The 19,129-nt window shown below is 31.2% G+C and overlaps 1 protein-coding gene across 4 annotated transcripts in view; it reads right to left on the minus strand.

Annotated features, from left to right (window-relative positions):
• The window catches only part of aux (cyclin-G-associated kinase), a 116,358-nt gene that overhangs the window by 45,387 nt on the left and 51,842 nt on the right, over window positions 1-19,129 (minus strand). For all 4 annotated transcript variants that reach the window (XM_075361276.1, XM_075361277.1, XM_075361275.1 and 1 more), the window contains exons 11-13: window positions 18,748-18,958; window positions 13,948-14,076; window positions 3,924-4,057 (exon numbers count right to left, since the gene is read on the minus strand). In XM_075361276.1, the coding sequence (XP_075217391.1) occupies window positions 3,924-4,057; window positions 13,948-14,076; window positions 18,748-18,958 (474 nt within the window). The remainder of the gene's footprint in view (window positions 1-3,923; window positions 4,058-13,947; window positions 14,077-18,747; window positions 18,959-19,129) is intronic.

The raw sequence follows: 19,129 nt of genomic DNA on the forward strand, positions 1-19,129 counted from the left end.
GCATTTGCACTGAACTCAAAAATCATGTCAATAACGAAGGTGACATATTTTTAGACAGGATTTTAACCTGTGATGAAACTTGGATCCATCATTTTGAGCCAGAGTCCAAGCATCAGAGCATGCAGTGGAAACACCCTGAATTGCTTGCCCATAAGAAATTCAAAACGCAACCATCGGTTTGTAATTAACCACTTTTTGGAGTGCCTATGGTCCAATTTTCTCTGTGATTATTTGGAAGAGCAATGCACTATCAACAGCCTATACTACTCAGCCATGATTGAGAACGAAGTCAAGCCTGCGTTGAAGAGGAAATGCAGGATGACAGAGGAAAGGGGCATGCTTCTTCAAGACAATGCTTGACCTTATACAGCATAAGTGATGCTGGAAATTATTGGCAAAGTCGGTTGGGAGCTCCTACCTCATTCTCCTTATAGCCCTGAACTTGCCCCTTCGGATTTTTATCTGCTTGGTTCAATGAAAGAGCTTTCTGTGGCATCAAGTTCAATGACAATGAAGAAGTAAAGAAAAAAGTACAAACTGGCTTTGAGATCAATGTAAAGAATTCTTTGCTGAGGGGATAAGAAAATTAGTAAAATGATGAGACAAGTGCAGAGAAGTTAGTGGGGATTACGTGGAAAAGTAGACAAAAAATTGTACTTAATAAACCATTTTTGCTGTACAGCTATTTGTCTGTTTAATCATCGAATGACCCTCATAATACCATAATTTATGATCAATTTTATTTACAAATTATTACTACAACATTAAAGTATTAGCAGTTGTACATAGTCATCTACTTAAATATAATGTAGTGAGATCATTTTATGATACAAATCATTTGTCTTGAGCACACTGACTTTGAGTAACCTAGAGTAAGAGTATGAGATGAATTCCATTAGCCTGATGTTCAACGAAGGGTATCAAAAAGTGTGGTGTGAAGGGTTTAGACCTACCTTCAGGAAAATGGTGGACATTTCCAACATTTGCTGCAAGACATTAACAATGTTGTGCAGAACTGCATTCCATGAATCATATAAAATGTCAGAATCTCTGTATTATGGTCCACATTGGAATTATATTGTATAGTATCATGATGTGCATGATAAAATGATCACACATATCAATTCTCCTCTTAAATAATAACTTCTGGTTTAACAACAGAAAAATAATTTTGCAAAATGAAGGTAAAAATCCACTACACACTTTCTAGAACTTTACCAGTTACATTATAATGTAGTTAAATAAAAGTCTACTTTGGTTATGGGCCATACACATAATATAAAGTTAGCTTAACTGATTTACCAAAATAAAATTCAAATAAATATTATATTTATTATTATTTAAATAATTTATAATATTTGTTTATATAAATAAATATTTATATTACAGTGTAACTTATATCAAATAAACCTATTACTGTACTTTATATTGCTTGATAAGTATCAGTTTTGAAAAGATAAACATGAATATATGAGGGTAAGTCAATTATTATCTGCAATGCAGTTATAAATTTTATTGCAATACAAATAGGAAAGTTACATGTACTTCATTTTTCTACATAGTCTCCTTGCATTTCAACGCACTTGGTCAATCGTTGCACAAGCTTCCTGATGCCCTCATAAAAGAAGGTTTTCGGTTGAACTGCAAGTCAGGAATGCACCGCTTCTTTCACTGTTTCATCCGAGGTAAACCGACGACTCCTTAATGCCTCTTTGAATGGACCAAACAATTGGTAGTCAGAAGGGGCAAGATCAGGACTATATGGAGGACGAGCCGGTACTTCAAAGTTGAGTTTCTGGAGCATTTCAGCAGTATGTGCAGCAGTATGTGGACGGGCATTGTTGTGCAACAACACAACACTTTTCGACAGTGGTCCTCAGCATTTGCTTCGAATTGCAGGCTTCAGCTTGGCAGTAAGCATCTCAATGTAACTCACACTGTTTATTGTCGCGCCCCTTTCCTCATAATGTTCCAGTACTGGACCTTGTGAGTCCCAAAAAACCATAAGCATCAGTTTTCCTGTGGACGGTTGGGTCTTGAAGATTTTTTGCAGGGCGAATTTGGATGTTTCCATTCCATACTCTCCAGCTCGTAATGATGGATCCATATTTCGTCACAAGTGATGATTCTGTCAAAGATGTCCCATTCGTTACCATAGCGATCCAAATGTTTTTGGGCACATTTGTTTATGCGACTGTATGAGTTGTTTTGGGACCTATCTTGCACAGACTTTATGAAACCCAAGTCTGCTGTTTATGATTTCATAGCCAGAAGAACCATGCCCAATCTGCAGATGATGCGCCACTTCATCGATAGTTACTCATCTGTCTAAGAATACCATGTCACGTGCATGCTCAATGTTTTCCTCATTTGTGGTGGTAAACGGTCGTCTGGCTCCTTCATCGTGCGTAACACTTGTGCGACCATTTTTGAATTTTTCAATCCATTCGTAGACACTCCGTTGCGACAACACACACTGTTCCCATTCTGTACCGAAAGTCTTCGATGAATTTCGGCCCCTGATATATCTTCAGACCACAAAAAACGGATCACTGAACGTTGCTCTTCTTTGGTGTAAACAGAAAGCGGACCAGTCGTGATTAACAGCAGGGCAGCGATAATGGAACTAACCTAGCAGTATCAAACCTGCACAGACATAACAACAATTAAACCATGCATGTGTCATCTACGCAACACAACAGTACTACCAACATAAACAAAAATATAACTAAATTGCAGATAATAATTGACTTACCATTGTATTTTCAAATATATATTATTTTTTTTTACAAAACAATCCATCTAAGTTTGGCAAATCATTACCTAATATAGGCTGTATATAAACCCATAAAAGAATTTATACACATTAAACAATGAAATGTAGTTCATAATCTCCTATTAAAATAATGAATTATCTATTTTTAAATTTCATAAAAGTTGTTCTTTTGAACAAATTTTAAAAGCTAACTAGCAACATCTTTTTTCAGTTGAGTTACAAACTAATTTTTTTTAATATCAGTTCTATAAAAAATGTAAATTCCTTTAGTATATAACTGAATAATGTATTCAATTAATGCAATGTTCGTTCACTCAGCGTGTTGTTTCTGTCAAATTTTATATTGTTCAAGTGTGTTCAGTTCCTAGTGTTCACATTTGAATATATCAAAAATGGCACATCCATATCAAAAATGACAAAAAATAGAAAACTAAAAGATATTAAAAAGAATATATATCATAGATTGATTAAAGGGGTTTCCTAACCTTTTTAAGACTGATACCATTTACAAAGCACTACAGAAAATTTCACTGAAAAAGTCCAACATTAATTAGCTCTGAAAGGTTCTTGGGAAGAAGTTTAATTATTTAAAAGTGAGCTGTATACAAGTAAAAATAATCTTAGTGTTTTTTTCATGTTTGATAATGGTGTTCAAAAAACATTTCATTACATACATCCAATTACTTTGATCCCGCTTAGGTTTGCATATTAAAATAATCCTACCAAAGCATTCTTTTTATTGCTAATGGTAAACAGATATAGTTAGTGACACTAATACCAACACCAACATCTAATAATAGTACTCAAACAGAAAAAAGGAATAGAATAAAATTAGAATGTCATATAAGAATAAATTTTTAATTGTTATTAACCCCAAATGTAGACAATAAAAACAGAATTGTGAAAGGTCAAAGCTTGATATATTCTTTCATGATATTAAAACTAATAATATATATTTTTTAATCATGGAATGGATGTGTTCATTTTTTTGTAGCATTTCACTCTTAAAAATCACATAATGTACAAAAACCTACTAATTAAATAATTAATTAAAACATTTTAACCCATGTTTTTAAATTAACTTATGATTATTTACAAATATTTCTACACTAAAATAGAAGTAATAATATTTTATTTTATAAAAAACCTTATTTCAGATGGTTGAAGACCAGGAGGTGTTCTTTTAACTGCAAATAACTGTGCGGCATCTTCAGGAGTTTGAACCAGTCCAACAAACATTAGAAATGCACAGACTAAAACTGCTGAACTTGCTTTCCCATCCTGAAAAAAAAAATTGTCAAGACATATTAAAAATATAAACTATACCTTAAAAAATTGTTCATAATTGAAAATCATAATGTAAAAAAATTTTTTTATTAAGAAATATAAAATCCTAGACCAAAAAATGTTAATGAGGAAACCGGTTTGAAAAATTAGTATGTAAAGAATTAAAAAATCTTAAAAATATTAATTAAGAAATCAAATAATTTTATTATAGTAGATTTAATACTTTATATTACTTTACTAATTTGGTCTTTTTTTTGCGATGAATTCAATTCAGTCACACACACAAAACTTTTTGAATTGACCATTGTGTTAAAGTGTAATATTATATGAAATATAAACCACCAAAAGACAGTAATTAATTAACTTACCATATTAATTTTCAATAACTACAAGTACTTTTCACAGTATCCCGCATCCTAAGTTGGTATTAAATTCTATATGTATTATAATTGGTTGGTTGCTGAAGATACAAGGGCTGGATGACCTTACATGTCAACAGGCCACCAACATGTTCAGCATGTGCATGCTGTAATTCATCAAAATAAATGTTTAACTGTTCATGAGGTTTCTAAAGAAGTTTACAGAAGTTTTGGATCTTGCCATCAAATCCTGAATGAAAAACTTTGAATGTATTGCATCAATGCAAAATTAATGTTGTGTTTTTTGATAGATGACTAGAAGCAGAATCGAGATGAAATCTGTAAGGAAGTGCTTGCAAATTTGGAAAGTTTCCATGAAAGTTTTCTCCAGTTTTATGAAAAATTTCACACAGACTTGTTTTTGCTTTTACTACTAAATTTTTGCTTTTTTACTAATCTGATGAGTAGCATATGTACAACATCACTCAATTGGTAGTTACTCGACAGCTAATAACAGAGATTGGAAAACTAGTAAAAGGCCATATGTTACCAAAATATGCTGCTAGATGCAGACGGTGATTGAAGCATGCCATCTGCAGATGCTGGTATGCAATTTAAAAAGTTATCTTTCTTTGAACAGCCCTTGTGTGTAATACAAGGTGTTACACCTATTATATATACAAGTGTGTTTTAAAATGCAACCAAATTTAAAGAAAAATAATGTGCTATATATTTAATGCAATTAGTTATAAATATTACAATTATTTATGCAAAACAATATTAGGTCAAATTTTTTTATAACAATGTTGAAAGTATTCACAGTTTTCATCAGTGCAAGCCTTTATCCTCTTTTCATATTCTGTGTAACCTTTTGAAGTATACCTTTTCCAACTTCTCGTAATTATTGATTTACGTTGGCTTTCAGTTCTTCAATGGTATGTGGATTATTTTCAAACACCTTTTAGATATTTCCAGAGAAAAAATCTGCATGGGAAAGATCAGGTGACCTAGCTGGCCATAACACAGTCACTACTACTCTTTTACCAAAGAAAAACTTTTCTAAAGATCCATTGCTGCTCTTGTCTTGTGACATGTGGCCCCCCCCAACTTTTTTAAATCATGAATCGCTCTCATTTAATTCTACGTTTGCAATAAAGAGCATTATAATTTCTTGGTAGAGGTCTGCATTAGAATGTTTTTAAAGAATACAGGGTAATTATTGTTCACCTGGAAATTGCACACTACACACCAATTTTCTATGGGTGCAGAAGTTGTGAATGAATGATGTGAGGATTATTGGAGCTCCAGTAACAATCATTCCGATTAATCTCTAAAATATATTATCCAACACTTTAATGCTCTCCTGAACAAACTGATTAAACCACTGACAGAAGTGGAGCCTAGCGGCATAATCAATGGGTGTAATTCATGTAATGAATGAATTCAGTAAGGCTTTAAGTTAAACTACTGGGCAGCTTTAAAGGCACTATACAGAGATATTCCTCTTTGTTGAGCAAGTTTTTATGATGGTTTGTTAGGTGAGTTTATAAAGCTTACCCCTACTGGGCGGCTTTAAAGGCATTATACAGAGATATTCCTCTTTGTTGAGCAAGTTTTTATGATGGTTTGTTAGGTGAGTTTATAAAGCTTACCCTAAAATATTTATTTTATCTATATTTATTTATTTTATATATTTATATTTATCTGAAATTATTTTATTAAGTTTTCTAAAAAGTACTTTTTGCTTGGATTACATTTTAAAAAACAAACCCTGTATATATACAGATTGAGTTAAAAGTATGGAAAACCCTTAACAACTTTAAAACCAATCTAAAGTAGAATACTGTAACTTTCAGGATAAGGTATTGGCCAACTACTTTACCTTTTGGCAAAAAATAGAATTTCAACCCCTTCTTGAGGAGTGACCCAGAGGTTCTAACTCAGATATTTTAAATCGCAACACTCATTGTGTGATACATCATTCTAAAGATCTCTTTAAAAACCCACCATAATGCAGATTTTTTTTAACTATATAGAACCCCATTTCTTTTTGTCTCCTGATACCTCTCAGATATGCAATAAAACTGATTCCATACTTAAATATCACCTTGCATATATCTATACTATTATATAAAGAGGAAGGAGTTTTTTTTTTGTTTGGGATAAACAAAAAACTACTTGATCTATCGCTATTAGATTTTTACCAATGTTTCTTGGCATAACTGAGACGGTTTTTGGATATATTTCATCACGAAAAAAAAAATATGTATGTAGTCGTGGAGATTTGCCAGTAAAGCACAAACTTTAATGAATTGTGAACTATGAATGTCTATCACTATGTTAGAACTGGGTTTGAACTGATTGATTATGAACATCTAAAAACTAATTTCTAGATTTTTGAGTTTCATTCCAAGTTTCAAGGGTTAAAATTGATTTTTGAATTTTTTTAGATCCTATTATTTTTTTTAATTTCTCTGTAACAAATGAAGAAATCCGATTTTTGGTGAGTGTAATCTTTACCAATCTCTATATTTTTTATATTCAACCTTGAACGGGGAAAAAAGGTAAAAATGTTTTGAACAACAACTGTAAATTTTCCCAATCCAGACTATAGTAAACAAGGTATTCAGTAGATCTGGGCTTGCAAATACTCTTCAGATAAATATTTAAAAACTATTTTTTGTTCGTTTTTTAATTCCAATTTTTTTTAAGTGCAAAGGTATATGGTGCTATAGCTCAACGAACACAGCTACTGCTACATTACTGTATGTGTGACTGGCTGCACCCTGTCTCTAGTTAATTGAATAAAAAACATAAAAGAAAAAGATATATTGCTACGGGAAACACGAGTAACCATATAGCACGGCTGCGACAGAGAGCTAGTGTGTATATATATATATATATATATGAGGGATATCTCTATATCTCTAACGTAAAGACCGCTGGGAAATTTCTCTCCTTAAGGTTGGTGAACCTGTCGTTCATGGTCACACTAGTAATGTACACACTGCAATGTTGTCTATAAGTTGTCGCGTCGTAGTATCTTTGATTACATGTGAGTTATGCCAACTGTCAACTATAAAATATGTGGAGTCATGTTTTTTAAACCATCAAAATGTCAATCTGGCTGAAATTTATAGACAGTTGGTTGCTGTGAACGGTGATAATGTAATGAATGAAAGAAACTCCAAAAATGGTGTGAAAAATTTAGAAATAACACAATTAATGTGTATGATGAAATCAGAAAAGATCATCACTCAACAATTTCTGAGCTGGCCCTTCTTTTTCCTGATGTTTCACAAAAAAAATTCAAATAGATCTGGTTTAGAATTTTTGATGCGCTACACAGAAAAAGGTGATGAGTTCCTTAATTTGATTGTTACCGGCAATGAAACATGGATTTCATATTACACGCCAGAAAGAAAGCGGCAGTAAAGTGAATGGCATTATCCTCTATCACCAACCACATTAACAAAGGTCAAGCCACAGTCATTTGGACAAACTGATGGCCACAGTCTTTTGGGATCAATTTGGCATACTGCTGATTGATTTCATGCCAGTGGAAGAAGTCTACTGCAAAATTCTATGTAAGTTACAGTGTATTTAAGAATGGCGATGTGGGAGGCTGACCAACAGCATCATCCTGCTGCACGATAATGCACATCTACATGTTGCAGGTCATGTGATTTATTGAAAACATTTGGATGGGAAATTTACGATCACCCACCATATAGTCAGGACTTAGCTCCTTCTGATTACAATTTGTTTAGGAAATTAAATGAATTTTTGAGTGGTAGAGGAATTCATGGATGATGATGAACTTAAAAATGCTATTAATCAGTGGCTAAATGGACTGGCAGCATAAGAATATGACATTGGTATATTGAAGCTAGTGTATAGCTATGATAAATGTCTTAATTCATGTGGCAATTATATAGAGAAGTAGTATATAGTATGCAGTTTAAGAGAAATAAAAAATATTTAAAAAGTTTTCTCAATAAACATTTTTACAATGAAACGGCCTCTACTTTACAAATAACCTCTCGTGTATAAGATAACCTAACTTATATATACGAGGTGTGACAATAAAGTAATGAGACTGATTTTCCTTTGCAAGATGTGGCAACCTTGCAGCTTGCGTAGGCACACCATCTTTGACCTTGGTCTATAAGCTACTTCTAGTCCAAGCGGCACATTGATGCAACTGCTTAGTCTCGTGAGTTGTGCTGTAATAAGTGAACACGTGTTTGTGTCTCTCGTCACAGAAATGAAACCGCAAAATATTGTGCAATGGTATGCCATTTCTTTTGTGTTAAATTGGGTGAAAACGCGACGACAACTTATGGTAAGCTTCAGAAGGCTTTTGGAGAGGAGGTTATGTCAAGAGCTCAAGTTTTTCGGTGGCATAAAATTTTTAGTGAAGGCAGAATGAATGTTGAAGATGAAGACCGCAGTGGACGACCATCAACCTCACGGACAGATGTCAACTTGACCAGGGTATGTGAAATCGTATGATCTGATCGAAGATTATCCGTGAAAATAATTGCAGAAAAACCCAACATCAATCGAGAAACGGTTCGTCTAATATTAACTGAAGATCTTGGTATGAGAAAGATTTGTGCAAAATGGTCCCCAAAAATCTCACACAACAACAGCGAGAAACACGGAAAAATGTGGCAGCCGATCTGTTAGAGCAAACGGAAATCAATCCAGATTTGTTGAGCCATATTATCACTGGTGATGAAGGTTGGTTTTTTCAATACGATCCAGAGGCAAAACGCCAAAGTTCACAATGGTGCTCAAAGGGACCACCCAGACCAAAAAAGGCTTGCATGTCAAAGTCAAAAGTGAAATGCATGCTTGTGTGCTTCTTCGATTCCAAGGGAATTGTTCATAAAGAGCAGGTGCCTCCTGGACAAACAGTTAACCAATATTTCTACAAAGAAATTTTAGAAAGACTTCGTAAACGAGTTCTTCGTGTCCGTGCCAACATTGCTGATAATTGGATTCTGCATCACGATAATGCGCCATCCCATACTGCTCTGTCAGTACAGCAATTTTTAACCTCAAAACAAATTTCAGTACTACCACAGCCACCTTATTCACCAGATATCGCTCTGTGCGACTTTTTTATATTTCCAAGAGTCAAAATGGCGGTCAAGGGACACCATTTTCAAACAACACAAGATGTCCAAAAAGCTGTGACGAAGGTCTTGGAGGATATTACAGAAGATGAGTTCCAGAAATGTTACAATCAATGGCAGAAGCGCTGGAATAAGTATGTGCAATCAGAGGGGAACTACTTTGAAGGAGACAACACTAAACATGACTTTAAGCAACATTTTTTTCACATCAGTCTCATTACTTTATTGTCACACCTCGTATGTATAAATTTGTTGGAAATAAGATAAAAATTATGGTTAAAAGTTTGATTACTTTAGTAATCTTACAATTATATAAATTAATAAACAATCATTATTAATTCTTAATAAGTAAAAATTAATATCCTGCCATATTAATTTTGAATTTTCATTTTTATAAGCAATATATGATTGTAGATTCAATAAAATGTGGATTTAAAGATTGATTTATTCTACCAATGTGTATATACATTGGTAAATTCATCAGAAATGAATAAAGAAAATAAATTGAAAACATTTGATACAGTTAACAATAATGATATGAACAATGATGATACCTTTAATAACAATAATAATAAACATGAAAAATTGAAAAAATATTACACAAGAAAATCCCAAAAAATAAGTAATACAGTTAAGAAAAAACAATTAAGAAAAATTTCATTTTCAATTTTATAAATATTTTGAATGCTTAGTAGATTTACCCTTTTTCTACGTTTAAGTATCTGTTCACTAACTTCAAAATCTTCTTGTTGTAGTAATCCACTACTATTCATTTAACCAATTGTTGAGTAAAACCTGTTATATATGACATCTCTAAAATATATTTCATCCATGAACTCTTTAATCTTTGGAAAAAGGTGAAAATCATTTGAATAATATCTATATTACAAGGTGGATAATAAAAAAAAAATTTCCTACCCAAAATTGCCCCACAAAGCTTGAGGCAACTAATGCACAGCATGCGCATACACACACAAACCTGTGGTCAGAAGTTTGGTTGCTAAAGTTCCAAGGACTGGATGACCTTTCATGTCAATGACATCCAACACGTCGGAGTGTAAGTGCTGTAATTCGTCAAAATTACATCCTGAGGTCAGGCATTATTGTGAAGTGATGACACACAAGAATGTTTTCCAAATCTCTGTTTTTCATGGTTAACAATAGTCTTTTAAGTACCTAACAAAACCAGTCAGCATTTACTGTATTGTGTTTTGGCATCAAAAGATATGTTATGACCCCAGAAAATTTTTATCAGTTTTTGACTTGAAAGCCTATTTGGATTTTCAGTTCTTTTTTTTTTTTTTGAATAATTGGACTGATCCATACAAGTGACTGGCACTACTCTCTGAGGTGAAATGAGACACCAGATTTCATCACCAGCAACAATGTGATTGAAAAAATGATCTCCATTTACTGCATGGTATTGCTGCAAATAGCCAACAGTTATTCATTGCTACTTCTTTACAGTTTAGTAAACTGCTTTAGAACCCATGTGTGCAAATTTTTTGTACCCTATGTCCCAATAAAATTTTTATCAAGCACAGAGTGCTTAGGAAAAGTATGTGAAGTCTTCTGCAACAATTGATGGCAACCTGATCAATTTTTGTCTTAGATTTTCGTTTGTAGAGTACAGATCTTTTTAAACCATTTCTTACATCCTGTTTATTCACACTGCATCATTATACATTTTCTTGAATTGACGATAATATCAGCAGCTTTCAGTTTCTTAGCATTGAAGAATAAAAAACTCTGTACTTCATAGATTCTGGGACTTTATATGGTCTGTTCATTTTAATGAAGCATAGCATTCATAAAGTATGTAATAAGACACAATGACATTTGCTTGAAACAAAATAAAAACAGTTAAAAATATAAACCGACTTTAAACTGGGAAGAGGAAATGATCTATATAGCTATACTATTAGCAAATGGTCTTTACCAACTGGTTTACCCTCATGTAGCAAATCAAAATTTAATCATTAAAAGAGGATAAATATATCAAACAGTTTATCAGTCGGGCAATTAATATTAGCCGATTCAATATTATGAGAAATTTCAAACCACAGTGTTGGTTATACATATTTTACAATCTTAAGTTTAAGTCCTGGAAACACAAAATTTAAATAGATTCAATGTACAGTTAGATGTAGAATTGATCATGACAATATTATTATTTTTTTTATTAAACTTATTATTACTGCATTAATAATAATTAAAAAATAACATTGAAGATGATCTAAAAACCAAAAGATGTATTCTCAACTGGTGAGAATACTGGGGTATTTTAATACTATACTTAATCTAATATTAATAGCCGCATGCTTTCATTAATAAAAAGGAAAACGTAGTAGTGGAGTGGAAAAAATTGACAGAGACCTTCATTTACTCTTTCAAGAGTCAGAACCTGAGAAAATCAAATCCCAAATCTCATAGAAACAAATTAAATATTAATCTCTTATTAATTTGGAGAAAATTATAATAATAGTAATATTTTATATTGTTTATTATACAAAATGAAAAGTGAATTATAAATAAGCATTAACACATGAATTAAATGTATACATTTTTGTTAAGCAAAATATTAGTAATTAATAAAGCTGTCTATTTCAGTACCCATTCTGCTTTAAGAGAGAGATATCTCCACAATAAAAGAGATGATAATTTTTCCATATCTAAACTCTTAATGATTAAAGAAATTAGTTTTATAATTTTGAAAAAAATTAAAGATGGATACATTTATTAAGAAAAAGTATATATATATATATATATATATTTTTTTTTTATTTTCATCTTTTATGAACGCACAGGGATAACTTTATCCAAGTCTTTTTACCCATTATCCAAGTATCTTCGAAGAGACTGCTTGGACCTTATGGTCTTCTCAGTACTTTTTCATATGTTCCAATCTCCTTGCCCTTTCTGGTGTTAAAAATGTTCATGTTGTGAGTTTCTTTCTTGTTAATGTGAAGCGAGAGTTTTTGTCCTTGATTTTTTTCATTTAATTTTATCTTGTCTGTGGTGTCTTCTGGTGTAAGTCCAATTTCCTTCCTATCCTTCTCTTTTTTCTCTGATCCACCTTGCATCCTGTCTTTGTGATTTTTGAGCTGAGATTTTACTGTACCAGCTGTCTCAGAAGTCTTGAATCTTGTATTCTCATGATGTGGCCAAAGATCCTAGTCTCCTCTTATGCATGTTACCAGTGATAGTACTAACTCTTTGTGTACAATTTTGTCAGGTACAATCTACTACTGTCTGTCTTTCTGGTTCTTTTTATTGATGCAGGTTCTTCCAATTCTTCTTCAGATTTTCTGGATGTCTGTTAGTTTTTGATTGTTCATGTTGAAGGGTGTTTCTGTTGCATATGTGGCTTCTGGTTTTTATAACTATGTTGTAATCTTATTTTTGCATTTATGGATAGAATTTTTTACTGGATGTACCAGGTTAATTTTTGTGCTTTAGCTAGTTTGTTTGTTCTTGTTTGGATTGAGGTTTTTCTTGTTTACGTTGTTTGTAATTCATTTCTCTCAGATACTTAAATCAGATAACTATTTTGACTTTATTACCATGTACTTTTACCTCCTTAATTGTATTAGTTTTTGGGGGATAATACATGCTTTTTCAAATTATATTTTGAGGAAAAATGTTATTTGCAATGTTTTTAAGTTCTAATATCAGAGATATAGCTTTGTCAATGTTGTTTGCTAGCAGTGCCAGTTGTTGGCGTACCAAAACGGTTTGTTTTGATTTTTTGGCCTATTTTTATTTTTGGGGCACTTTTTGAGACATTACCTCATTACCATTTCCAGAGTGCAACTGAATAGTATTGGTGGGAGAGTTCATTGCCTTGGCTCAGTAATGTTTTGATCTAAAATGGCTCCAAGAGTTTGCCTCAGAATTTCACTTTTGACTTAGTTTTTTTGAGGGTCAGTTTGGTTATCAATAAATGTAATTCATTTTGGGATGTAGTCCATGGTGTCTTAGAATTTTTAGTAAGAATTCTCTATGGATGCAATCAAATGATTTCTTGAAGTCTACAAATGTTATCACCATGTCTGCTTCTTTTTCTGTTGTAATCCATTATTAGCTTGAAACTCATGAATTGGTCTGGGCAGCTCCTCCAAGGTCTGAAACCTCCCTGGTATTCCTTCTCAAACTGTAAATCGTTCCTGTTGAGGATGATTCTTGAAAGAATTATCAAAGGTATTTTTATTACAAACAAAGAAAATTTTTCAGAAAAATTTTGTTATTTAAGCAGGAATTCAGAATTGAGTATTTCTGTTAAAAAAAATTTAATTTAGTAATCTTACAAAACGCTAAAAATACTTAAAATATGAGCAGCTATAAAAAAAGTACCATTAAAATGACAGACTACTCTACTAACCATACAATGGACTACACAAATATTTCTTGGATCCAGCTGCAAAAATTCATACATATCTTGACAAAGTTTATACAATGCATGTAATGGTGGTGCACGTCTTAATGTTCCACCCCAACCACAATCAACCACCTGTAAAGAAAAGTATAATGAAATATATAATTTATCAGTTGCAAAATAAAATAAAATTACTTTGAAAGAAAATATTAAAAACAAGTACACAGTACAAGAAGTTTATTACCTGTAATTTAATAATAAATAATTTTAAAAATTGAATAGCATCTACTAATATTCTTGATTAACCTTAACCAATACTTTTTTATACCTATGTATGGCATGGGAATGTTCCTCATCTACCCATGTATTTATTTACATTTATTTATCACATTTATTATTTATTATAACATTATTATACATTTATTATATCATAACATCCATCCATCCATGTCTTCTATCCTCACTGTCTCATTTTCCCTTTTCTATCCATCTTTTCTTGTGCCATACTTCCAAACTCATTTTTATAGTGGTTTTTACACATTTTGTTGTCCTTTTCTTCATCACTTTCAATGCATCACACTATCATATATTAGCATTTCTGATTTTGCCCAACAATGGCTCCCCAATATTTTCCATTTTTTTCTTTTGTCCTGAGCACCTCTAATATGAAGACTCAACTCTACTGCTTGTTCATCTTTGCTATTGTAAAGGTTTTAATTTTTTCAGATATTTATAGTACTATAAATGTGAATTCTACAATCTATTTATTTTTACTAGTTCATTAGTTCTTATTTGAAAAAAACCAGATTTAAATGAAATACTGATACCGTAATCTAACTTAAACATTGGCTGTATTTAAGTTTTTCACGATGTCTGCCCCTTTCTTAGTTAAAAAAATTATATACTTTGGTCAGTTTTTCACTTAAAAAGCATTTAAGAGTTAAATTTAAAGATAAAATTAAAAGTAATATAATTTTCAACTGTTTTTATCCATTCTTTAAAAATTTGTAACAGGGGCTCTCCTTTTTCTTGAAAGAGTATTTCTGAATATGTACACTGGATAGTGAAGATAGTTATAAATTATAAAAATAATGGGATTATTTATACTTTCAAGCAGGAATGAACACTTACATCCTCATTTCCTAATTCCTAATATTTCAATCATATTCGAGCGGAAGGGCCTATGCAAAGAGTTGAATAGAATTTTTTTTTAGATATTTATCTCAGTGTCATGATATTTTCAAGCTTGTAGGATTTTAACAGCAGCTTCAAAAAAATAGAATAATGTATGTAAAATTACTGTCTAGAATACACAAAGTGATTCAGGAGGAAAAGGAAATAGTTTGGGAACTGATTCTAGAGCTTGAAATAAGGAAAAAGCAGTTTACAAACATATGTCTGAAAACAATTTGTTATCAAGTTATGGCTATCAAAATATTTCACCCAATTTCAGTTCCACCAGTGAAATGAGGATATACTGAAATTTTTAAGGTGTTATATAAGGAGTATACTTGATGGTTTCTTATGCTTTTTGATCTGAAAAATTGAATAAGGCAGGTCCCAGAAGTGTATCTTCTACAGTTTTCATGATATCCAATGTAAAACAGAAAAATTAAGTGACAAAAACACATTTTTTTAGGTTTGAAGTACAGTAACTTTGTTAATGACTAATAAAGGAATAGATTCTATTATCAGAATTTGTAGAGAATGTAGTTGAGAAATTTTATGTAATAAAGTCTTTGAAAAACAAAAGAGAATCTCTTGCCTTAGACAAGAATGCCTCTGTACAAACAGAATGCAGCATTATGTTGAAAATTTGCAGAACTTCAAATGGCCGACAAATGTTTATTTTTAATAAGTTTAAAGATCAAATGTTAAAATAAAATTGACTGATAATCAGAATTTTATTAAAAGTACAAAAATCTTTAAAAATAACCAGATGAAGATATATAACTTTAATGCACAATACGTTAAGCCAACTATTCAGTCTGATTAATATTAATATTACCGGGATTTAGAAAAACATTCAAATGCTGAAAAGAAAATAAAAAGTTTCTGGCAAAAGAAAATATCTTTTACTGAAACATTATAATTCTACATACTTTAAATAAGACGTATGAAAACACTGTAAAGCAAATGCATCATATATACAGAATTACATTAAAAATATTCAAATAAACAGTTAAATAAATCTAAAAAATTTATTAATATTATCACGTGTTTGTAGCTCAATCAGGATATTGAGAGATTGACAGTTGAAAATGTTTATATAATTATAATTTATTAGTTAGAGAACATAAGTTAAACAAGACAAATCAATAATAATGACAACAGTAGTAATAATAAGTGACAATAATAAACAACTCATAGTAATAATTAGAATAATGACAATAATAAATAAAGAAACAATGATCTTAGTAATCACAACCATAATAATAAATGTCAATAACAATAATAAACAGAGATTACATACAAAACTGAATTTAAGGTATCATCAGGATTTAGGCACAAGTATATAAATAATGAAAACCAAATTCTGGTTTGGAGTGAATTCTGCTAATGTCTTTACATTAGCATGGCCACTAGTCTTGTATTAACAATACAATAGATAAGACAAGTTCTTCACTGCAAATACCTTTACTGTTCACAAATAGAACTACGCTATCAGTTTATGAATGAAATTTAGTACATTATCTCTTTCACTTATAGTCTTAACAGTAACTCACTGAACCATTTCTTTTTTATGTGCTGGAATTACTTGTAACGTCACCATAATTGTGCCAAACTTAGTTCACTAGAAATTCGTTTCTTCACTGACCTCCTTGCAGAATATTCTTGCTTCAAACTTGCATAATAACTCTTCTATCATAGCACTCTCATCTCATAGACTGACACCATAAGGTCTCGCGTAGACTGATTTCGCAGAACTGATTTCAGCTAGTCTTCCCCAGAGTATTTATACTCCTGTCTTATTTACCTGCTGGACCAGACCCCAGTTGAGTATGAGAACGATTGATCAAGCCCTTTTCATTTCCATGCATTCCTAACCTGTGTCCGGTTATTCTACTCACGGAACATCTGTTTAGGTGTGTCAGTGGGCAGTAATACAAAGCACAATTGTTAAATGGACCTGTTACCTTTACTAAAGGAGGTTTCTTTTAGCCCCTATCTCGATTCCTCCAATTATTATATTTTTTACTACTTTCTTCTTAATTGGTAGGAATCCATTACTCAGGTTTACTATACTGGTCTTCTTTCACTACAAATAAACTTATTACAAATTATTGTTATAAGAATAACAATAAATAAAATCTTACGTTGTATTAATTAACAGAATTATAACACAACATATCATACAATTTGATACAATAAGATACAATTTTTTGAGATATAATTGAAGTTAGCATACTGCAGAAGGAAGCCATCAGAGCATTTACTACAGATAAATGAAATTCCAAAAAAATTTAATAGAAGGTAATAATTTTGGAGAAAAGACATTTATATCAATTTTTTTAATCTAAAAGGCAACTTACTTTATTGTATTGTTTTTCTTCAATCAATAATATCAGCTAATCTACAACAGTGTGTTCTTTTATTTTTTAATAATATTTTTAAGTCTGCAATTGTATACACTGCTGCTGAGTTTTTTCTACATGGAAATCATTTATTGCACTAATATTTGTCTGTTTAATAATTTACAATTGGAAATTCAATTCAAGATGGCAGAAGAAATTTCAAACTTTCTGTAAAATAGTAATTTCATAGCTGTACAAATCTGCATATTTTCTGTCAGTTTTGTAATATGAAGCAGTTTCAAGATTATACATTATACAGGACAGGGCAACCCATACATTATTATTAGATGAGGTAGAAACAGCTTTGGCTTGTCATTAACTTAGCAAATTTTTCTGATGAAACATAGCAAATTTTAAACCAAAAATGTTATCCACTGGGAGGCTTTCATAAAAATGTGATGTGCTGTTAATATAATTATATTCTGGTAAGATGACTGCCCTGAGTTTCACAAAATAAAGGTAATTGATTTACATTTACTGTAAATGATACTGGATACATGAAAGTTAAAAAAAAACTTTGAGCTTATACAATATTTTTGTAGCCAAAACTATATGAAATGCAAGAGTGCAATACAAAAAAAGTACTAATAAAAACTACACATAGTTTCATTCACGTCACTAACAGTACGTGTGACAATTGAGAAAAAATTTATAAAAAAAACAAACTAATCTTTTATAGTAACATTTCAGAACAGCAAAGAGAATATAAAAATTGAAAGCACTTATTGTAGCAGAGCAAAATAATAAAAGGAACAATCACAACATAAATATGGATACAATTTAGTAATTTGAAAGTATATTAAAATATAAAACTGGAACAATTAGATAACTATTAAATTTATAAAATGACATTAAAAGAAATTAAGAGCTAACTTCATAAATTTTAAACAGAAGACCTGATGAGGTTAGTAAAAATGGAAAAAAGTTTTGTTCAAACAACACAATTAATGCTTTCCTTAATACTGATCATAACACAAAATGAGTCTCTTTAAAATTTGACATGTTAATACAGTTTGCTGAAACATTTAATGAAAATGTAATATTTTACAAGAATTAGTAATGAACAGGACTACTGATAAGATTATCTCAAGAACTTTTATCACAAATAAGGTAAGTAGTAAGCAATACTATCATTCTCCATCTTATCTTTGCAAGACAGGGGTAATTCAATTAATTGAAATTATAATATTTAATTCATATTAATATTTCATATTATATGTATTTAACTGACCCGTCCTTTACCCAGTCTTGTTGCAGGATATGATCTTCCAGATACATTATAAACACAATAATGTGCACCATGGTGATGAGTTTCAAGGAACATTTTGACATCCTCAGCATAATTACTTTTAGTAGTTACCTCTAAGCCCTCAGCAGGGAATGGCATAACTGCTAGACGTGAAGTCAAATAAGAGATATCTACTTCACTACGGGCCATGCTCCTTTTAAATAATAAAACAAAAAGTAACAAAAAATTAATTTTCATAAAATCCAAATAAGAATGATACAATATTTTACATAAATTCTTCGATGATGAAAATGAACAATGAATCTTTGTGAAAATGACACAAAATACAGGAACTTTTAATAAATGCAACAAAAAAATTTATTGA

This window comes from Lycorma delicatula, chromosome 3, assembly GCF_047948215.1.
Source record: "Lycorma delicatula isolate Av1 chromosome 3, ASM4794821v1, whole genome shotgun sequence".
NCBI lineage: Eukaryota > Metazoa > Arthropoda > Insecta > Hemiptera > Fulgoridae > Lycorma > Lycorma delicatula.